The sequence below is a fragment of the Podarcis cretensis genome (genome assembly GCF_951804945.1).
Source record: "Podarcis cretensis genome assembly, chromosome: 8".
NCBI lineage: Eukaryota > Metazoa > Chordata > Lepidosauria > Squamata > Lacertidae > Podarcis > Podarcis cretensis.
Window position 1 is genome coordinate 7,390,518 of NC_137177.1, and position 23,011 is coordinate 7,413,528.

At 50.7% G+C, this 23,011-nt stretch overlaps 1 protein-coding gene and 1 long non-coding RNA gene across 3 annotated transcripts; one reads left to right on the top strand and one right to left on the bottom strand.

Annotated features, from left to right (window-relative positions):
• Positions 1-285: 285 nt before the first annotated feature.
• Positions 286-13,371, top strand: LOC307221442. Its single transcript, XR_013841416.1, has 2 exons — positions 286-931; positions 12,809-13,371. It is a non-coding gene; the product is annotated as an uncharacterized lncRNA (long non-coding RNA).
• On the bottom strand, positions 1,663-21,520 carry CCDC61 (coiled-coil domain containing 61). Of its 2 annotated transcripts, XM_079985600.1 has the most exons (13): positions 18,818-19,006; positions 18,442-18,524; positions 16,934-17,094; positions 15,569-15,721; positions 13,394-13,610; positions 10,816-10,898; positions 10,460-10,701; positions 8,794-8,872; positions 8,558-8,685; positions 6,323-6,401; positions 4,969-5,035; positions 4,740-4,812; positions 1,663-2,951 (listed from the first exon to the last, which is right to left on the bottom strand). In XM_079985600.1, the coding sequence occupies exons 1-13, from the start codon at positions 18,963-18,965 to the stop codon at positions 2,854-2,856; spliced, it is 1,611 nt and encodes a 536-aa protein (XP_079841726.1). In that variant the 5' UTR covers positions 18,966-19,006; the 3' UTR covers positions 1,663-2,853. The 2 variants fall into 2 exon arrangements, with proteins under 2 accessions (XP_079841726.1, XP_079841725.1); XM_079985599.1 differs by lacking the exons at positions 1,663-2,951; positions 4,740-4,812; positions 4,969-5,035 and adding an exon at positions 21,479-21,520 and having other exon boundaries at positions 6,304-6,401; positions 18,818-19,014.
• Between the last annotated feature and the right edge of the window lie 1,491 nt (positions 21,521-23,011).

The window sequence follows — 23,011 nt, forward strand, 5'->3', positions numbered from 1 at the left end:
GAGAGTATCAAGGAAGCAACATCTGCTTAGCCAAAGATGCTCTCTTGGCTCCAGCCAAGAGGACAAAGGGACTGTCTTCTTATGAGATAGTGTCCAGGTATATGTTATTTTTCTAAGCAAAGTCTGCCATCTGGGATCCTATTGTGAACAGAATGATGTGTGAGTAAACCTTTTTATACTTTTATAGAATACTGTGTCGTGTCTTATCTTTTGAGAGGGAATAAGCGGAAAATACCAGAACAGTTATTATAGAGGCTTTAGCGAGCGTGAGCAAACGCATCCGCTACAAGTTTAAAAAGGGGAATGATACTCTGCTAAAATTGTGAACTTGTTAACACAACTTGGAAAGGCTATTATCAGACAATATATCCTCTCCTGCATCCCTGAACATTCCCACAGTAAGTAACACTACAACCTTTAGAAGACATCTGAAGGCAGCCCTGTATAGGGAAGTTTTAAAATGTATTGTTATATTATTATGTATGTTGAAAGCTGCCCAGAGTGGCTGGGGCAACTCATTCAGATGGTGGGGTGCCAGCTGGGAAAGGACTTCCTGGAAGCATCTGAGCTGACCGCCTTGAGAAGCCCTGCAGACGTGCTAGACTAGACGCAGACCCACTTTGTCCGACCCTGTAGAGCTGTTGTTAAAAATAAGAAGGAAAACGACAAGGTCTGTGAGCTTGAAAAGGACATTGAGTGTTCTCACCATCACAGAAACGCAGAGAAAACGTGTTGGAATGGCAGGCATCACACAGTGGCACAGTGCGATGGTGGATCCGTACAGCAGCATTGCCGAAGAGTTGATGTGCAGATTTAGTCGCTCAGCAGTAAGTTTTTTAATAATGGATCCAGTCATCATTATATAGCTTACCTGGGCTAGGAGAACTTCTGCAGGCACCGGGGGTGCTAGATTCAAATTGAAGAAGTCCTGGTCTAGCGCTTTCCACTTCCAAGTTCCTCCCGTGTTGCACTTCCTTCCAGCCCTCAGATATATTACGCAGCCTGAATTTCAAGAGACTGGCCTTTTCTGTCAATTCCCCCCTCCTCTTCTTGAACAACGGATGCTCTGTAACCCTCGCTTTGCCAGCTGATGCAGCAACAGAAAGAGGACAAACCTATTTTGAAGGCTGGGGCTTGATCCTGGGGGAAGCAGTTTCAGAGCATTTCCCTCTGAACATGTGCAAAGTGCATTTCACCCTCCACCAGCTTGCTCTCCCATGCCTGGGAGATGTGAGCTGTGCTTCCCAAACATGCCTGTGACTGGAGAGTTTGGATTTGGATTTCCTAGAGTGATCTGGCTGGGCTGGGTAGACGTTTTGTCCGATCTGTTAAAGGTAAAGGGACTCCTGGCCATTAGGTCCAGTCGTGACCGACTCTGGGGTTGTGGCGCTCATCTCGCTTTATTGGCCAAGGGAGCCGGTGTACAGCTTCCGGGTCATGTGGCCAGCATGACTAAGCCGCTTCTGGCGACCCAGAGCAGCGCAGGGAAACGCCGTTTACCTTCCTGCCGGAGCAGTACCTATTTATCTACGTGCACTTTGACATGCTTTCGAACTGCTAGGCTGGCAGGAGCAGGGACAGAGCGTCCAATCTGTTAAGTTCTTAAACTAGCACGGGAACACAGCTGTGACAAGATACCAGTGGATCAGATGGAGACCGGTGTGTTAGAAAAGAAGTGTTTATTTACAAAATAGGATCACTGCACACAGCAAGAGACACACTGGGAGACAGGCAGACAGGGAAAACAGACAACCACCATCCATTAAAAGCTGTCAAGAGAACTTCATGGAATGTTTAGAAGAGACCACACATAAGTTTACGAACCAGACTGCTAGAGTGTAGACCGACACAACCCAGCTGCATTTGCCCCTGCAAAGGAGCCTGGCTCAAGCGAGCAGTCAAAACAGGCCAAAAGGATATGTCACAACTGGGAACAGGCTCCCCGCTGCACAGCCAAGGGAACAAGGATGCTGTTTTAACACACCACCATCTGAACCCAGAAGAGATACCAGGTCTAAACAGGCTGGGCAAAAGCAGTTCTTTAAAAGGAAAATGTTAAAACCAGTGGCTGTGACAGTTCAGCTTCCCTTTGGTGCCTAGCTGAGAAGTAAAACTGGTGAGTGGAACTATTCCCTACTAGGATCTTTCACAGGCAGCTCAAAGATTTTCCGGCTAAGCCTGCGATCTCTCAACTCGGCCAGTCCTTTGAGCCCAAAAAATTCCTACCCTTCTCCCCACCCCCGGGAAGAGATCTGAATTTGTGTCCCCAAAGCAGCCAGCACCTCTAGGCCTGAGACGGGCCTTGAAGCAACTGGAGGGAGAGGGAGCGACTCTGTAAGAGGGAAGGCCTTATCTTTGTCTAGGCCTGCCTGAGAGCAAGGAGCGAGGGAGGGCCCGGTTTTGATCTCAGGCTGCACACCCTGGTTTTTTAAAGGCTCAGAACTAAAGGGGCGAGAGAGCAGGTGGAATTAGGAGGGGAGTCTTAAAGAAGGATGATCTGATGGCCGAGGGGGGCTCCATTTTCCTGTTTTTAAAGGCAAGATTGGGTACAAAAGGGCTAAGTAAGGCTAAAGGGTTCAGTGCCCTGTATCTCGAGCAAGCTACACATCAACCAGCATCAGAGCAGCAAGGGGGGGAAAAGCTCTGAAGCTTCTAGTCCCTCAAGGCACCCACTTTTGTGTGTGCTTGCTGTACATGAATGTTTACAAACCCATGCTTCCCACCACCATCTCTTTCAGGCCCATGCCTCTGTCTAAAGAAGCCCAAAGGAGGACTCCAAATCGGGGTGGGTGGGGGAAGAAGGCTCCCTGTATTCTGGCCCAGCGGCCCTCTTAATTTGTTCTACTCCAGGGGTTACGTTCTGGTCTCAAGTTTATTCATGTATTCCTGCAGCGCCTGCAGCCGAGCGTCAATCTCTGAGAGGTCAGCCGATGGCTCGTCGTATAGGTTCTCTGTGGGACAAGACAACTGGGTTACTGCCATGCGAGAGGACTGGGAGACTGGGGCGCAACTTTATTCCCCCCCCCCCAATTTTTTTTATTCATTTTATAACACAAATAAAGAACACAAACAGAAAAACAAACAATACAAACAAATTCTTGTCTTATCCTAATTTTTCTAAACATTGTTAGGGGGGCTTCCCCAAGTCCCACCTGATTTTCATTTTACTTCATCTTTAGCAGTTTACATATATCATGATTTTTAACCATTTTTTAAAATCACACTTACTTTAACCATAAAAAACTTCACATTTTATCACTTACGAATAATTGTATTTTGAAATACATTATCTTCTACTTCTAACCCCACAGCCTATCTCCACTTCCACAGCTATTCTAAAATTTAAATATGAACGTATTTTTTTCAAATATTCCTTAAACTTCTTCCAGTTGGGGCGTAACTTTCTGGGCAAGGCCTAATGAGGAAGGGCTAACTATGGCTTGGAGGCAGAGCCCAATTAATAACGAGGTCAAATCTCCAGGGAGGGCTGGGAATGCCCCTTATCTGAAACCCTGGACAGTCACTGCTGCCAGCCAGCGTGGACAATGCAGATGAGTCAATGGGCTGGCTTGGCATAAATAAACAAGCAAGCAAGCAAGCAATAACAGGCCCAGCACTGGTGGCAGCAACAAGCACCTCCATCTCACCCAACCCTACCCATTGCCAGTCCACCACCGAACTTACCTGACCTGGGGTTTCTAGATCACGGTCCCTACTTGTCAAAATGGGAGCCTCAGCAATCGCCCTCTCCCGTCGGAAAAAAACACCCAGGAAAACGCACAGGGCAAAAAGGAGCGCTGGGCCCTGGTGGGCAGCCCCCTTAGCTGCTTGTGATTGGCCAAGCAGATAGCCAATCAAGATGTATTTTTAAAAAATATTTCCCCCCCTTCACTTCTCACTTCCCTCTGTAGCCCCCTAGCCTCATGCTGTGGCCTCTCATTTATGCATTTTTCACCTGTGGCCCCCTTGGAATATCCTGGGGCCCCCAGTTGGAAAACACTAGCGTACAGTCATACCTCAGTTAAAGTAGCTTCAGGCTGAGCATTTTCGGGTTGCGCTCCGTGGCGACCAGGAAGTAACGGAGCGCGTTACTTCCGGGTTTTGCCGCTTGCGCACTCCAAATGAACGTCACGCGCATGCGCGGAAGCGGCAAATTGCAACCCGCGCAGACACAGTTTGCGTTCGCTTCAGGATGCGAACGGGGCTCCGGAACGGATCCCGTTCGCATCCAGAGGTACCACTGTACAGTGGTACTTCGGGTTAAGTACTTAATTCATTCCCGAGGTCCGTTCTTAACCTGAAACTGTTCTTAACCTGAAGCACCACTTTAGCTAATGGGGCCTCCCGCTGCCGCCGCACCGCCAGAGCACGATTTCTGTTCTCCTCCTGAAGCAAAGTTCTTAACCTGAAGCACTATTTCTGGGTTAGCGGAGTCTGTCACCTGAAGCGTCTGTAACCTGAAGCGTATGTAACCTGAGGTACCACTGTACATGGTTCTCCTATTTGATTCTCACAACCACCCTGTGAGGTAAGTTAGGACGAGAGCCAGGGACTGGCCCAAGGTCACTCTTCACGGCCGAGAGAAGGGTTGGATCCTGGTCACCTGACACTCTCAACTGCTACGTCGCACTGGCTCTCAAGAGGAGATTACACTTCACTGTGTACCCAGTGAGGTCAACCCACGCCAGTCTCTGTGCCGCCTCAGCTCAAGAGGCCACTGGAGACCCCGGGAGATTTACCTTTGTCCGCTCGCAGGCCTGTGCTAGGCGTGCTGGCCAGGTGCTTCCTGTGGCCACCATCCGTGTGGGGAATCTGCAGGGAGAACGAGTGGCACTGGTCAGTTCACCTCTGATAGCTAAAGGAAATGGAAGAGCCGCCCCCAGTGCCCAGGAGTCTCGGCAGATGGCGAGCTCAGTTTGCCCAGCACTTTTCTGCCAAAGAGGAACCTCGACGCAGCTGGCTGCTTACCGTGGTGCTGCCATTCCAGGACGAGGAACTCAGAGGCTTCCTGCCCCTCACTGCTCGCTTCCTCCCCCTAAGGGAAAACATACACAACCCATCAGGCCAGATCAGGCTAAGAATGCTCCCATTGCAATCATGTCCCAACCCCAAACTCTGTGTCCGAGCCAGGCAAAGCCAATAAAAAAATATATTCTAAACATCAGATACTGTAGTTGTTTATTTCCTTGACATCTGGTGGGAGGGAGTTCCACAGGGCGGGTGCCACTACTGAGAAGGCCCACAGCTTGGTTCCCTGTAACCTTACTTCTTGCAGGGAGGGAACAGCCAGAAGGCCCTAGTAGCTGGACCTCAGTGTCTGGGCTGAACAATGGAGGTGGAGATGCACCTTCGGGTATACTGGACCGAGGCTGTTCAGGGCTTTAAAGGTCAGCACCAACACTTTGAATTGTGCTTGGAAACGTACTGGGAGCCAATGTAGGTCTTCCAGGACCAGAGTTATATGGTCCCAGTGGCTACTCCCAGTCACCAGTCTAGCTACCGCATTCTGGATTAATTGTACTTTCCAGGTCACCTTTAAAGGTAGCCCCACGTAGAGTGCATTGCAGTAGTCCAAGCGGGAGATAACCAGAGCATGCACCACTCTGGCGAGACAGTCTGCAAGTAGGTAGGGTCTCAGCCTGTGTACCAGATGGAGCTGGCAGACAGCTGCCCTGGGTTCCTAGTCCTGACCTTCCTTGTGAGAAGCGGGATGTGTGACTTGCTTGGCAATGGGAATTTTTGCCGCAGCTTTATCAGATTCGCTTCTGCTCCCATAAGGACTGGAAACTTGCTTTTTAAAGTTAAGTGTGGGGTTTTGGCAGGAAGCGGCTGGGCATTCCAGCACAGCCTACAAGGTAGACTGCTTTGCATCAGGCTGGGCCTCCCCCTGTCAGGGAAGAGTTAGAAGCTTCCAGTTTCTCAGAGGGAGAAAGCATTCCCCAAGGGGGGAAGGAGAGCAATGAATCTAATAGAAGAGAACAGGAGGAACAACAGGGAGGGACCGGCTGTTCCCAGGAAAGGCAAGGGTTAAGTTCTAGCTCAGATTCGGAGGAGGGGAGATACAGGCCAGCTCTAGCCAGGAGGTTAGAAAAAAGAGCGGGGAAAACAAAGGGAAGGGCCGTTCGACATTTTGAGAGTGGCTGGTCACGGAGAAGCAGAGCTCAAAAGGTATCTGAAAGAAGTGACTCTGAGGAATAATATTTAAGAACCGTTTATAAGATTGTTTTGTTAATTCGCAATAAAAAGTTTTATAAAAGAACAAGAAGCGTTTGTGTGGTGATCTGAAGAGGACAACAACCAGGCCGGACACCACCTTCCTTACCTTGGGGCAGCAGGCTCAGAGTAATCGTCCAGTTCGCTCCCTGAGCTTGCGGATGAGCGCCGGCTGCGGAAGCTTTCCACTGCAGGAAAAGAGCGTAGGGTGAGATCAGGTCAGGCGAAGACCGTTTTGCACAGGCAAAGTCACCCAAACGCTGCAACGTGTCTGTGTAAAGTGGCTCTCGGAACATATAAACCAGGCGTAATGGGGAAAAAAAGCAAACTATAAATACCGTTAACTGAAGCACCTACGAGAATCTCTCCTTGCTGATCTACTGTGAAGCCTGCTATAATGTCACGGGATGTTCACAGACATTTCCAAGGTTCAGGGCAAAGCAGACAGCAAGAGAACACAGCTGTTGTAAGGGCAAGATGGGAGGCAAAGAGAACCTGATGCAGGACGGGCTGTGCACTGCGGACAATGAAGGAGCAGAGAGGAGGCAGGAGAGACGGGGGGAAGCGATGGTGAGGAAAGTGAATTTCCCGTTAGGACTAACAAAGCAAGAGGAGAATGGACGGAAACATCTCTGCACGTCAGCTCCAACTCATGTATTCTTTTTTCAACTGCTATTTTATATTTCAAAATATTTATTGCGATTTCAAACTGTTGTGAGCACGTGCAGAAAGAGGGCAGGGCAGGTATGGATGGCATTGGCGGAAATAAGGCAGGTTTGCATGTACAGGGGTGCGGGGAATGTTCAGAACCAAGTAAAAAGCTAATTTCCCCAAACAAACAAGCATCTCCACACACTGTCACTTTTGCTTGAGCTGTATTCCTTTAGCACCAGCCAGGCATCGAAGAGGAGAGCTCACAAGCCAGTTTGCTGAATTCGGGAAGCAGCCGCAGAAAGGACTTGGAAGGCTCAAAAAACTCTGGCCTGGGCCCTCTGCCTTTCTCCGGTAGACTCCTGCAATCCCCTCTTCTCTGGCCTTCCCTTGTCTCACCTTTAATTGCCTCCAATCTAGCTGGCAACCTCCTGTTGCTCTAATCCTATGATCACCCTGCTTCCTGTACGCTCCACGGGCTTCCTGTATGCTCCCAGTTCCAGCACAAGTTCCTAGTCCCTACCCCCTCTTCAGATCTACTCCTAAGTTGTACAAAGGTCCCCTGCTCCATTGTTTATAGCCCAGCTTCCTCCCCCCACACACAAAGAGCTTAAGGTGGCGTACATCGTTCTCCGCCTAGATCCGTTTTATCCCCACAACAACGCTGTGAGGCAGATGAGGTTGAGAGGCAGTGACTGGGCCAGTGTCACCCGGCGAGATTCAATATGGGGGGGGGGGACTTGAACCCTGGTCTCTCCCAGGTCCTGGTCTGACACTCTCACTGGTGCAGCACCCCTGGCTCTCTCTAACCGAAGGACCCCTGGCGTTTTCTCCCTTGCAGTCCCACCTGCTCTGTGGAGTTTGGAGTTTACAGGGTTAAAACTCCTAGGTGTCCTGTATCTGGGAGGGGTCTAACGCAGGGCCGTAAGTCACAGGCTTTGTCTGTCTTTGTCTGTGAGAGTTGGTTTCACGTTTGACCGAGAGACGCTGCAAAGAAGCTGCGTGTGCTTTTAGCACGGGAAAGATGCCAGAAAGCTCAAGTGGCTGGCCCAAGTGAATCAGGCGCAGTTCACGCTGAGGAGGTCAGCAAGGTCAACCAAGGGAAAGCCACCGGAAAGGTATGAAGCCACCAGCGTCTCCCCTTATCTGCCTTCCTAGCAGGTGGCTGACCTTGCATTCCAGAGCCTCTGCAGAACAATGCCCTTCGCTGTTGGACTTCGCCTCAGAGCACAAACACCTCTTGGAGACTTTGGCTTTCCCAGAGCTCTTGGATCGGCCTGCACCCCCACTCCTGGGTGCCCAGCTGCCTGAGGAACAGACTGCAACTGCCTTCCTCTTCCCAGCTCTCAGCCTCTCTCTCGGACCATCACACAGATGTGCCAAAGCATAGAAACAGCTTCCCGGAACATTCTCTCCTTCCGGAGAACCTTACTTCACCCATGTCCCACCTTAAAGTGAAGCCTTTGCCGCAACCCCCTAGTTCCCATTCTGCCCTGTAACCCAGCCTAGTATGAAAATATGCGAAATCGATTGCCTGTTCCCCCCACGTACGCCTGCCCACTTCCCTCTCCACCTCCAACTGAGGTTTTGGAAGCTCCTCGAGGCAGGGACCCGACGCCTGGAGCCTCCATGCTGCTGCGTGCGTCATTTGCGCGGCACACGAAACAGGGAGCAAGGTCCCAGCGAGACGCACCTGAAGAACTCCTGCCCCGGCTTTTCCCGAGACCGCTGGTGCTGAAAGCCGATGGGCCCCTGGACTGCAGGCGGTGGCACCAACCGCTGGGCGGGGTGTCTCCCATCCCCCGCCGCAGGCATCGCTCTCTGGAGGGAGACAGGACAAATTAGCCCAAACAGCGCCGTTCGCCCTTGCCTGGATCCTGCAGCCGCCGGGGTTGGGGGAGTGGCAGACCCTGCAGGCGAGTGACTCACTTTTTCTGCTCCGCTTCCTTCTGCTTCCTCTCCTTGGCCTTCACAAAGGCAGTGGGGTCAAAGCGTGGTGCCCGGGGTCCTACAGGGAAGGAGATGGAAAGAGGGTGGTCAAGCAGGAAGGGCACCTTATTGGCCGTTCTGTCCTGCGGAGCAGAAGGGACCTGGTCTGTTTACAGGGCAGAAGTTCCCAGTGCGTGCCTCGCAAGACGAAATTAATCCGTTCCGTGAGGCTCTTCGTATAGCGGTTTTTTCGTCTTGCGAAGCAAGCCCATTAGCGGCTTAGCGCTATTAGCGGTTTAGCGGCTTTTAGCGGATCAGCTGATAAGCGGCTTAGGGCTTAGGAAAAGGGGGGGGGGAAACCCCGCAGGAACTCGCAAGACATTTTCGTCTTGCGAAGCAAGCCCATAGGGAAATTCGTTTTGCAAAGTGCCTCCATAACAGAAAACCCTTTCGTCTAGCGGGTTTTCTGTCTTGCGAGGCGTTCGTCTTGCGGGCCCCACTGTACTGGGGAACCCTGATGGGAGCGCGCTCTGCTCTGCTCCTGGGCTGGCCACCATGAGGACAAAGTGCTGGATTAGACGAGTCTTTGACCTGATCATAAATTCACAGAGAGTTGGAAGGGACCACACGGGTCATCTAGTCCATGCTTTGCAATGCAGGATTTTTTTGCCCAAGGTAGGGCTTAAACCCACAACCTTGAGATCAAGAGTCGCACACTCTACCAACTGAGCTATCCCTGGGCTTAGGCTCTTCTAACATGTAGAGTACCGTATTTTTCACTCTATAAGACGCACCCGACCACGACACACCTAGTTTTTAGGGGAGGAAAACAAGAAATAAGAAGTCTCCTGAACGAAGAGGGAGCGCTCCTCCCTCTTTGCTCAGGCGGCTTTGCAAGGCTATCCCTGAAGCCAGGAGACCAAGCGGGATTGGTGCGCACCGATCCCGCTTGCTCTCCTGGCTTCGGAGAAAGCAAACCTCCCGGGTTTCCCCCGACCTCCCACAAGAGCCGTGCACTCTTTAAAGGGAGCGCGGCTCTTGGGGGCTTTTCTGGGAGGTGGGGGAAGGGACAGAGCCGCACCTCCCGCAAAAGCCAGGGATAGCTGCGTGAAGCCTCCGCAGGGCAGCGGGATGAAGGCTCCCGGCTCCCCGGCGGAGGCTTCAAGCGGCTAAGCCAGAACAGCCAGAGAGAGAGAGCTGCACAGCGCTCCCTCTTGCTGTTCTGGCTTCTGGGATAGCCCGCGCAGCCTGCATTCGCTCCATAAGACACACACACACATTTCCCTTTACTTTTTAGGAGGGGAAAAGTGCGTCTTATAGAGCGAAAAATGCGGTATCTCAGAAGCAAGAGATGCGGTGTCAGAAGAGTAGTTTCGCGAGCTGCAATACTTGACTCCGGCCCTCCCCCTCAGATCTAGCAGATAAAACAAAACATGTGCTGAAAAAGGCGGCTTTACTTGCCTGGCACCTTGAGAAGAAGAAGAAGAGGAGTTTGGATCTGTTGGTAACTCAGAGGCAGGCAGGGAGCGCATAATGTGGCCTGCTCCTTTCTGTGCCCAGCACACCCCCTTCAAAGGAGGCTTCTCCTTCCCAGCAGCCACTGCGCCAGGCACGCCTGGTGCCAGGGAATGGGGGGTGCATGGTGAGGGTGACCCACCTCTCTCACCTGTAGGAGACGGGGATTGTCGAGGGAGGCGGCCCTGGCTCCCGCTGCGCCCCTCCCTGGAGGTGGACCTCTGCCGGCTAGGCCCCCAGGCGCCGCTGCGCTCCCGGGAGTTCGAGCGCTCCTCCGAGGTGGAGCGGCGGACGTCTCTCTTCTTGGTGCTGCCTCGGGACAGGGTGGGGTGCGCAAAATTGCGAGGGGGCGCGGGGTGGTTCTGGGGAGATGGTCCGGAAGGGGTGAAGCGCCTGGGGAGGGGAGAGAAAGGAACGCCTGCAGCTAGAGGGGTGGGTTTGTGTTTGGCATAGAAACCGCTGCCTTTGACAGCAAAGCAGAGCGGCCGAGGGGTCAGGAGTGCTCACCCTTTCTTGTACAAGGCCAGCTCGTTGGTCAGGTTCTTCACGCGAATCCGGAGGCTCCTCTCTGTCGCTTTCATCTCCGCCAGCTGCAGTGGGCAGAAAGATCTCTTTTTGGGCCTTGTGTTAAGGCTCAGGCTGAATAATGGGGGGGGGGGGGCGGATATTAAAGCAGAATCGGTACCTAGGGGTCCAGGGTGGATATTTGCAGAATGTGATCATTTCACATTTTATGCATTGTGACTTGCAATTTTTGTTGATTATAGTTTAGCAATTATTTATTGTACAGTGGTACCTCGGTTTTCGAATATAATCTGTTCCGGAAATCCGTTCCGAGTTCCAAAACGTCTGAAAACTGAAAGCGGAAGCCTCAAAACAGAAGCCACTTTTCTTGTTTGACTTTTGAGGCGCGTTCGAAAACCGAGAAACCACTGTAACTGCTAAGAGTGAATTTCTGTTTAATTATTATTTACTGATAATTTGAGAGTAATGCTATCATGTACTATTACGTTCCAATGGATTATTGAATGTTACCTTACTTGCTGCAAGTTGTTTAAAGTTATGTTTTTATTATGACTTTGCTGAATAGTGGTAGCTCGGTTACAAACACTTTGGGTTACAAACTCCACTAACCCGGAAGTAGTACCTCGGGTTGAGAATTTTGCCCCAGGATGAGAACAGAAATTGTGTGCCGGCGCACAGTGGCAATGGGAGGCCCCATTAGTGAAAGCACGCCTCAGGTTAAGAATGGACCTCCGGAATGAATTAAGTTTGTAACGTGAGGTACCACTGTATTGAATTTGATTATTCTAAGGCAGGGGTCAGCAATTATATTTTTTTTTTTTGGGGGGGGGGAATGAACAAATTCCTATGCTCCACAAATAACCCAGAGATACATTTTAAGTAAAAGGACACATTCTGCTCATGTAAAAACACGCTGATTCCTGGACCGTCCGCAGACCAGATTGAGAAGGAGATTGGGCCGGATCCGGCCCCCGGGCCTTAGTTTGCCTACCCATGTTCTAAGGTGTGTGATCTTTGTTGCATGTTTTGTCATAAACCGCCTTGCAGAGTAATATAGAAAGGCAGTACAGTGGTGCCCCGCAAGACGAATGCCTCGCAAGACGGAAAACTCGCTAGACGAAAGAGTTTTCCGTTTTGGAGGTGCTTCGCAAAACGAATTTCCTATGGGCTTGCTTCGCAAGACGGAAATGTCTTGCGAGTTCCTGCGGGGTTTTCTTCCTTTCCCCCCTCTTTTTCTAAGCCGCTAAGCCGCTTATCCGCTAAAAGCCGCTAAGCCGCTTATCCGCTAAAAGCCGCTAAGCCGTCAATGGGCTTGCTTCACAAGACGAAAAAACCGCTAGACGAAGAGAATCGCGGAACGGATTCTTTTCGTCTTGCGAGGCACCACTGTATTCAAATTAAAAGTGAATGAAATGAAGGAGATGGTGGTTCTAGGGGTTCCTAGTCTTGGAGGAAGGCTGGCCATCCCTCCCTCTCTCCTCACCCACCAGTCCCACAGCTCTTGTCGGAGGGCAGAGAAGAGCCTTGCTCTTTCCACCAAGGGTGGGCAGATTCCAGGCTTATTCAATCTTTGGCGTTTTCCTACCTCGGACCCCCAAAATGAAGTGGAAAGGACGCAGTGGGAATTAAAGACCAGGAGGTGCCTCTGAGCACATTCCATGCCTAAGGATTTGTTTTCAGTAGCAGAGCTGAGCTTGGACAAGCGCTTCCGCACTGAGGTCTCTCTCCTTTCAGCAGCCTGATATAGCCCTCTCCCCAACCCGCCCAGTGGAACGAGGATCCTGTAAGTTGGTCCCTTACCTTTCCCGCCCCGACCTGGCCACAGTGATCCATGCGATGGTCATCTCCAGGCTTGACTACTGTAATTCGCTCTATGCAGGGCTGCCCTTGAAGCTGTCCCAGAAACTCCAGCGGGTGCAGAATGCTGCAGCGAGGCTCCTCACGGGGTCACTGCCATGGGTGCATATTCACCCAGTGCTTTTCCAGCTGCACTGGCTCCCGGTGGAGTACAGGGTCAGATTTAAGGTGCTGCTTTTGACCTTTAAAGCCCTTCACGGCCTAGGACCCTCATACCTACAGGACTGCCTCTCCCAGTATGCCCCACGGAGAGCCTTAAGGTCCATAAATAGCAACACCCTAGTGGTCCCGGGCCCTAAGGAAGTCAGATTAGCTTCAACCAGTGCCAGGGCCTTTTCAACTCTGGCTCTGGCCCAGTGGAACGCTCTGCCTCATGAGACCAGGGCCCTGCAGGATCTGATTTCTTTCCACAGGGCCTGTAAGACAGAGTTGTTCCACCTGGCCTTTGGCTTGGAGCCAATTTGATTCCCTCCCTCCCTCTCTTTCTTTTTTCTTTTCCTTTCTCCTCCTGCGATGAGGCTACATTTTAATATTTTAATGTTTCAATATTTTAATGTTGTATTTTAATTTTGTTTTTAAGTTGTAATCATTCAACTTGTTTTTATTATTGCTTGTTAGCCACCCTGAGCCCGGCCTTGGCTGGGGAGGGCGGGGTATAAATAAAAATTATTATTATTATTATTATTATTAAGGCCCAGCCCACCTCGTCGGCAAGCTGCCGGCTCTCCTGCAGGCGCTTGTTAGCGATCCGCTGGTGCTTTGCTCTCTCCTTGGTCAGCTCCTCCTCGAGGCTCTGCACGACCTTCTTGAGGATCTTGACCTCCTTCAAGGCGCTGCTCTTGTTGGTGAGCTTCAGCTCCTCCTGAAGGCCCAGCAAGACTGTCTCCACTGACTGTTTCTCCTCCAAGGTGTGCTGGAGCCTGAAAAAGGGAGCGTCGGGGAAAGGATCAGCGGCAGCCGAGAGAGAATCTCTTCCGTGGAAGCCTTGAGACCTGAGCTTTCCTGCACCTGAGGTTTGCAAAAGGTTGTTTAAGCGCTAAAAGGTGGGTTTGCAAAGCCACTTTTGTCTTTAGACGTCTGGCAAAAAAACACTCCTCTTTTCCCAGGCCTATGGCTATTAAATAATCTAAAGTGTGGGGCAGAGGACTGTTATTATGATGACTATTTTACGTGTCAGTATACTTTTTATTATTGATGTTCTGTAATGTGATTTTCAGGGACGCAGGTGGCGCTGTGGGTTAAAGCCTCAGCGCCTAGGACTTGCCGATCGAAAGGTCGGCGGTTCGAATCCCTGCGGCGGGGTGCGCTCCCGCTGCTCGGTCCCAGCGCCTGCCAACCTAGCAGTTCGAAAGCACCTCCAGGTGCAAGTAGATAAATAGGGACCGCTTACCAGCGGGAAAGTAAACGGCGTTTCCGTGTGCGGCTCTGGCTCGCCAGAGCAGCGATGTCACGCTGGCCACGTGACCCGGAAGTGTCTCCGGACAGCGCTGGCCCCCGGCCTCTTGAGTGAGATGGGCGCACAACCCCAGAGTCTGTCAAGACTGGCCCGTACGGGCAGGGGTACCTTTACCTTTACCTTTAATGTGATTTTAATGTTGTACACACTACTCTGGGATCTTTCGATAAAGGGCGGCATATAAACTGAATTAATCATCATCATTAATTCAAGGAAAGAGCAGCTGCACTCCTGCTGCACTGCATTTCCTGACTGATATTGTAAAATGTCTGGCGTGTCTTTTAAGGAGACACGCCAGAACTGTAATAAAAGCTCCTCTCGCTGGGTGTGGTTCCCTCTACGGATGAATGAGAAGCTTAGCTTTGCCTGTCTAGCAAGTCTTAGCTGCTATGCTGAAGTGCTGATCTGCTGTTCATAAATAAATACAACTGTCACAGTTCTCCTGACTCCTGCTGGTTCCTGGTACAGTGGTGCCTCGCAAGACGAAAAGAATCCGTTCCGCGAGTCTCTTCGTCTAGCAGTTTTTTCGTCTTGCGAAGCAAGCCCATTAGCGTCTTAGCGGATTAGCGGCTTTTAGCGGATAAGCGGCTTAGAAAAAGGGGGGGGGCAGTCGGAAAAACTCGTGTAAGACATTTTCGTCTTGCGAAGCAAGCCCATAGGGAAATTTGTCTTGCGAAGCACCTCCAAAACGGAAAACCCTTTCGTCTAGCGGGTTTTTCGTCTTGCGAGGCATTCGTCTTGCGGGGCACCACTGTAATAGGGCAGACCTGTTGCACCATTTCCTTGCACAGTGAGCCTCCTTCTCAAACCCATGAGATGGTGCAGAGTTTGCTTCACTGCCACTTCAATACTTGACCTTGTTTGGATTTTCGGGCCGAGGAATTTAGACTTAATTTGGATTGTTTGCTCTTTGTAAGCTGTCTTGAACGTTTTTATAGGGAAGCAACAGATCAACGTGGTAGATTTAAGGGTTGTATTTTAAATCAGTAGGGATCAGTCAGGTCAGAACAATACTTTGAGGAGGAAAACCGACTCCAAAGAAGCATTTACGTGCCCGTGATCACAAATAGCTCCCAAAGATGGGAAATGCAGTTCTTGAGTCATAGCTGTCAACTTTTCTCTTTTCTTGCAAGGAATCCTATTCAGAATAAGGGAATTTCCGTTAAAAAAAGGGAAATGTTGACAGCTATGCCTTGAATATCTCTCCCTCCCTACAAAATCCCAACACCTCCAACTCTCCCTGGTACCTGGGAAAGAACCCAGCAGTTCCAAGAAGCACTTCAAACCCCCATTTCCTGGTGCCACAGATATCCTGGTTCCTAAATGCCGGAACAGCAAATTCAGAAGGCCGCATTGATGTCTCCTGCAGAGAGCAGCTGCCTGATATAGCTCAAGTTACACCCCCCCGCCTCCCCCACTCACTCGTCACGAAGCCGGCGGATCTCAGCATCTCTGAAATCCTTGCTTGGCTTTGCCTTCAGCAGGGCCAACTCCTCCTTGAGCTCCCGGATCACCTTCTGCAGCACGACAGGATCCGGCTTGCCCATGTAAGGGAGGGGGAGCGGGTAATGAATCCTGCCGGGAAACAAGGAAACACAACCACAAGTCGTGACCCCCTGCACTGCACCTCGCCGCAGACAGGAGCAAATGTCAAGGGGTTGCTTCTGGTGCTTAACAGGCCAGTCAGACACTCTGTTTGACTAGGAGGGCAGAGGCCCCCTCCCAAGAGGGGATAAGCTAGCAACCCCTGGGACTTCCTGCCTCCCTGTCCAGAAGAGACAGCCAAAACCAACTCACAAAAAGGGAAAGCAGTTCCCTGTAACTGCTACCAATAAGGTAAAGGTAAAGGGACCCCTGACCACTAGGTCCAGTCGTGACCGACTTTGGGGTTGCGGCGCTCACCTCGCTTTATTGGCTGAGGGAGCCGGCGTACAGCTTCCGGGTCATGTGGCCAGCATGACTAAGCCGCTTCTGGCGAACCAGAGCAGCGCACGGAAACGCCGTTTACCTTCCCGCCGGAGCGGTACCTATTTATCTACTAGAAATTTGACGTGTTTTCGAACTGCTAGGTTGGCAGGAGCTGGGACCGAGCAATGGGAGCTCACACCACTGCGGGGATTCGAACCGCCGACCTTCTGATCGGCAAGTCCTAGGCTCTGTGGTTTAACCCACAGCGCCACCCGTGTCCCAACTGCTACCAATATTGAATGCTTATTCCTCTGCATATCCCTGCAGTTCAGCCTTTGCCAAGCTGAGGCCTTCTAGCCGCTTTGAACTACAATTCCCATAAGCCCCAGGTGGGTGTAGTCCAAAGCGTCTGGAAGGCCCCAGCTTGGCAAAGATGGCTGTGGTCCTTTATCTTCCCCTCTCTTCTGGCTTTGGGAAAAGGGGGGCAGCTCCCTGGACAGTCCTGGGCTAAGAGATAAGAAGGGCCTTTGCTCCCGGCTCATTGTTTGCTGTTTTCGAAGCAAAAAGGAGGAATGCAAAGCACCCTGGTCTTCCGCCTCCTCCTTCCTCCCACACAGCAAAGGGAAGGACTGGTTTCATTAGCTGCTTCCCTCCAGGTTATAAGGTTATGCAGTCTCTCTGGTAGCCCCACAGCTCTTACGAGATACTTGGGTCTTCCAGAAAGGCCAGGTTTACCTGTCTCCATTGCACCTCCATAGCCAAAGGCTATGGGGCCTTTGGGTGAATATTTAGCTACAAATGAGCTGCCCTTCGTTTCCCCAAGCCCCCTTGTCACCCCAAGGCTCCCTGTGGGTCATGCAATCGGGATTCTATTTTCACCTGTCAAATTCCACCGAGTAGATCAAGATGAGGTAGCGCTTGGAGCTCAGTGGGGAGTTTTTGGCAGCCGCCGTGTGGCGGGGACCCACTCCAATCTTCCTGTTCCTCAACAACTCCAGGTCTGTGTAAGTGAGGAGGTCCAGAGTGACCGACTCGCTGCTCTGTAGGGAAAAAGCCCACACAATCAGAACTACATCAAGGACCGTTTACACAGCCAGTCCTTATCCTGGAGGAAGCGACTCTCAGACGAGGGAAGGACAGGAATTCAAGACAGAAAGGGGACCACGGTGGCAGGATTTAAGATGCAGGACACTGGCAGGGCATGTTGTAGAACAGTGTTTCCCAACCTTGGGCCTCCAGCTGTTTTTGAACTACAACTCCCATCATCCCTGACTAGCAAGACCAGTGGCAAGGGATGATGGGAATTGTAGTCCAAAAACAGCTGGAGGCACAAGGTTGGGAAACACTGTTGTAGAAACACTGTAACTCGTCAAAGCGGCGGGGGGGGGGGAGATGAAACATATAAAGGAGGCCTGGCATTCTGGAGGTCCCTTCTCAAACCTGGTGCCTGCCATATGTTTCAGACTACAACTCCCATCAGCAACAGCCACATTAGATTGACGTCCCCCCATTATTTACTTATTAATGTGTCGAAACAAAACAAAATAAATAAAATACCTTCCAGTAGCACGTTAGAGACCAACTAAGTTAGTTATTGGTATGAGCTTTCGTGTACGCTTCTTCACATACGAAGAAGTGTGAATGCACGCGAAAGCTCATACCAATAACTAGCTTAGTTGGTCTCTAACGTGCTACTAAGGGACGCGGATGGCACTGTGGGTTAAACCACAGAGCCTAGGACTTGCCGATCAGAAGGTTGGCGGTTCGAATCCCTGTGACGGGGTGAGCTCCCGTTGCTCAGTCCCTGCTCCTGCCAACCTAGCAGTTTGAAAGCACGTCAAAGTGCAAGTAGATAAATAGGTACCGCTCTGGCGGGAAGGTAAACGGCGTTTCTGTGCGCTGCTCTGGTTCGCCAGAAGCAGCTTAGTCATGCTGGCTACATGATCCAGAAGCTGTACGCCGGCTCCCTCGGCCAATAAAGCGAGATGAGCGCTGCAACCCCAGAGTCGGTCACGACTGGACCTAATGGTCAGGGGTTCCTTTACCTTTACCGTGCTACTAGAAGGTATTTTTTATTTATTTTTGTTTTGTTTTGTTTCAACTACGGCAGACCAACACGGCTACCGACCTGATATTAATGTGTGTTTCTGTTTGTTTTTTAAAGATTGAGGCTTTTATCTGCCGTGTTCACACCCAGGAGAGGACTATAGACGAAGAAATCTCCCAGATGCCCACCTGTGGAATGGTTGGCTGGTGGCAGGGGTGAAGGGACCAAAGGGAGAGGAAGCTTAGGAAAGTGGCAATGCTCAAGAAGCCTGAGGAACTCTGCCCGAGACACATTTCCATAGACTTTTCCGTGGCTGCCCCAAAGCCAAACTGAGCCTCACCTGAGAAAGGGCCGACTCTAGCATGCTGCAGAAGATCCCAAACTGCTTGAAATTCCCAGTCTTGTGAGTGAGGTCTTCAATGACTGGAAGAAAAGGGAAAACATGAGAGATGCTGATTTTGGCATGGATGGCACTCTCTTAAAGACACGGGGCTTCAAGCGCCCAGCAGGGACAAAGCAGAGCCAGAAGGGCAACTGCAGAGGGCAGCTGGCTCATCTCTGCATGTGCCAGATAGTCAAAGCAGAGAAAGGCGGTGTTTGGTTTCCCATTAGCAGCACAGTGTAGCTGGGCTTTTTAAAAATGCATTTTGCACCTCTTCCCCCTCCCAAGCTGTTCACATCAGCACAGCTTCCTCAGTGTCAGATTCATTACTCACAAGCAGCATCAAACTCCCCCCGCCACTGGTCTGTGGTGAGCCGGTCCTCCACTTCGACTTCCAGAAGGTTCCCGTCCACCGACATCCGGACGATGTGCTCAACGCCACGGAAAACATAGTCCGCTTGCAGCCCGTGCAGCTTGGCCATGTTGCGACCAGTGGGCAGCCTTGAACAGCAGCCTTCCACGCGTAATTGTCTATGTGGGGGGAAACAAGAGCAGGGCATACAAAATAAAAAAATTCCTTCCAGTAGCACCTTAAAGACCAACTAAGTTAGTTCTTGGTATGAGCTTTCGTGTGCATGCACACTTCTTCAGATATTTCTTCAGATAGGTATCTGAAGAAGTGTGCATGCACACGAAAGCTCATACCAAGAACTAACTTAGTTGGTCTTTAAGGTGCTACTGGAAGGAATTTTTTTATTTTGTTTTGACTATGGCAGACCAACACGGCTACCTATCTGTAACAAGAGCAGGGAAGTTTATCAGCAGGGTGTGAAGCAATCACAAAATCACACACAGACACACACATCAGATTTCCCTTGGACGATGGTTTCTCCCACCCCACAGGTTCAGAATTAAGAAAAATGTTTCTGCCAGGAGAGAATGGCCAGTAACTGAGAACTGTTAATTTTTTTGTCTCCCCCATAGTGTCCAGGAGTCACTTAATGCCATTTTCCTGAATTTGTCTCATGGGCCAGTGTGGCCACGACTGACCAGACTGATGGAGGGACAGTGCTGGATTCAGTGAGATTGGGAAAACATAGCAAAATAAGGAGAGACAAGTGGGAGGGGAAATGGGATGCAAATCTAAATAATGGCAGCAAGGGACTGAAAAGCTCCACCCAGAGGATCTGCAACAGGGATAGGGAAACTGTGATAATGAGCATAATGGTGGATTAATTAGCATCAATTTATCCCTGCAGGTTCCCCATGTCCGAGGCCTGGGTGGCCCCTCTGATAGCACGAAGCTGGATTTGACCGGCCTTTTGCCTGACCCAGCCAGGCTATCCATATATTTTTAACTGGGGGTGGGGACTTCAATTAGCATTTAGCAGTGACAAGGAGGGGAATAATTATCCTTAAGGGCAGGAGATGCTTGGCATTAATGGCAGGAGGCAATATTGGGAGTGACTGGAGTCCGAGAAAGCAGCCTTCCAGTATACCTGAAGGAGCGTCTCCACCCCCATCATTCTGCCCGGATGCTGAGGTCCAGCGCCGAGGGCCTTCTGGCGGTTCCCTCATTGCGAGAAGTGAGGCTACAGGGAACCAGGCAGAGGGCCTTCTCGGTGGTGGCGCCCGCCCTGTGGAACGCCCTCCCAGCAGATGTCAAAGAGAAAAACAACTACCTGACATTCAGAAGACATCTGAAGGCAGCCCTGTTCAGGGAAGTTTTTAACGTGTGATATTTTATTGTGTTTTTGGTTTCTATGGAAGCCGCGCAGAATGGCTGGGGAAACCTGGCCAGATGGGCGGGGTACAAATAATAAATTATTATTATTATTATTATTATATTCCTATGGTCTTAATAGGGAGGGTGACTTGGAAACTACAACTAATCCAGATTGTGGCAGCTAGACTGGTGACTGGGGGCGGCCGCTGAGACCACATAACACCGGTCTTGAAAGACCTACATTGGCTCCCAGTACATTTCTGAGCACAATTCAAAGTGTTGGTGTTGACCTTTAAAGCCCTAAACGGCCTCGGTCCAGTATACTGAAGGAGCGTCTCCACCCCCATCATTCTGCCCGGACGCTGAGGTCCAGCGCCGAGGGCCTTCTGGTGGTTCCCTCCCTGCAAGAAGCCAAGTTACAGGGAACCAGGCAGAGGACCTTCTTGGTGGTGGTGCCTGCCATGTGGAACGCCCTCCCACCAGATGTCAAAGCGATAAACAACTACCTGACATTCAGAAGACATCTTAAGGCAGCCCTGTTCAGGGAAGTTTTTAACTTGTGATATTTTATTGTATTTTTGGTTTCTATGGAAGCCGCCCAGAGTGGCTGGGGAGGCCCAGCCAGATGGGCGGGGTATAAATAATAAATTATTATTATTATTATTATTATTATTATTATTATTATTATTATTATATTCCTATGGTCTTAATAGGGAGGGCATTAATTAGCATCAACTGTGGGCAGGGCTACTGTTTGGGGTCGGATTCAGGATTCTTAAGCTTTTAATGGGCGCTAATTAGCAAAAAATTAGCATTCATTGTGGGAGGGGCTATTGTTTGGGGTCTGAGGCATAGCTGTCAACTTTTCCCTTTCCTTGCGAGGAATCCTATTCGGAATAAGGGAATTTCCCTTTAAAAAAGGGAAACGTTGACTGCTATGGTCTTCTCACGTCCTTAATAGGGGCTTTAATTAGTATTAATTAGTCTTAATTGCATATGGTTAATTAGCATTAATGGGGGGGTGGGGAGACGGTTATTAGGCTTAAGAGGGGCTCCTGTTTGGACTCTGAGGCAGAAGTCTTCTTATGGTCTTAATTGCGGGGGGGGGTCGTTAATTAGCGCTAATTGCCTGGGGTTAATTAGCATTAATGGGGGGAGGCGGCTATGAGGAGACTAGGAGAGGGGTTACTGGTTTGAGGGAGGCAGGAATGAGGTGTCTTCGGGGGTTTAAATAGGGGACGGAGCCCCCCCCCAAAAAAGCCAACTTACCTGCGCGCCGCCCCCACCTCAACTGCCGTCTCCAGCGAAAGCCGCCTCCTCGCCGCTCTCCCATTGGCCGCCCGCTCAACCGCTCCCGCGCCGCTATTGGCTCGTGGCGACGTCAGTCACCTCCCCGGGCTCCCTCGGAAGCCACGCTCGCCGTCAGTCAGAGCGATGGCTCCTCCCCTAACGCTACAAGCCCCGCCCCTCCCTCTCCTCGAGTGTGTGGGCGGGCGAGGGGGCGTGGAGCACCCAATCCGAGACGGGAAGCTCGACCCGGCGGCGCTTATTGGTCCAAGGGACCTCGGACATCGAGGAAGAATCCCGCCCAGAGTTGCGCCCGCCTCTCGACGCCGGCTACTGGCGCCTCGGCTTGTCACTCCTCAAGGCACCGAACGTCCTCCTCTGGCTGGGCGGGCGCGGAAACGCGCTGCTCTATTGCCCTCTAGTGGCCGTTGAGCGCGTTGCTCCTGTAGCGGCTGAGCCATCCGGTCCGAGGGAAAGCTCTCCAGCTGGGATCGCGAGAGATCCAGGGCAGGTGAGAGCAGATGGTGGGAAGGGAACTTGCACGTGTACAGAAACAGAAAGTGAAAGCAGCACCTCGCGCACCTATTAGGGCCGAAGCGATTTTTGTTTCTTTGCAATAACTTTTATTGGGTTTTTAATGAAAGGGATGTAAAGTAAAACCAAGAAAGAACAGTCAAACCAGGTAGGGTGAAAATAGAGACCGAAAGTGATCAGCGGAAAAAATTATATCAGGTCTGCTTTATATTACATGAATGAATGAATGAATCACTATTTTTTAAAGCTGCGTCGAACAGCAATAGCTAAGTCAGGAAGGACTTGAAAAGGCATGACGTGACTGAAAACTAGGTATATTTTCTATACAAGAAGAGACGGGTGCAGTTGTTAATTTTAAACACGTGAGATGAAGGCCCAATATACAGCTGCAAAACAGCCCCATTCAGCCGTTCAGCCAAGGATCTTTTTTTGCCAAGTGATTTTTTCCCCTGAAGCAAAGTCCAAAATGAACGAACAAATTACAGTGGTGCCCCGCAAGACGAATGCCTCGCAAGACGAAAAACCCGCTAGACGAAAGGGTTTTCCGTTTTTGAGGCGCTTCACAAGACGAATTTCCCTATGGGCTTGCTTCGCAAGACGAAAACGTCTTGCGAGTCTTGCGATTTTTTTCCGCTCCCCCCCCCCTTTTGCTAAGCCGCTAATAGTGCTAATCCGCTAATCCGCTAATCGGCTTGCTTCGCAAGACGAAAAAACCGCTAGACGAAGAGACTCGCTGAACGGATTCTTTTCGTCTTGCGAGGCACCACTGTATATTGCAATGTAGTGTTGTGAACTACCCTGAGGGTCTAGGGCAGTAAACAAAGGTGATTAATAATAATAATAATAATAATAATAATAATAATAATTGGGATGTCCTAAGGAAAAGCCTGTTGTCTTTGTCCACAGAGTTTTCTTGGCAGGGATACTGGAGTGGCTTGCTGGTTCCTGCTCCAGGTGGATCACGTTTGGTCAAAACTCTCC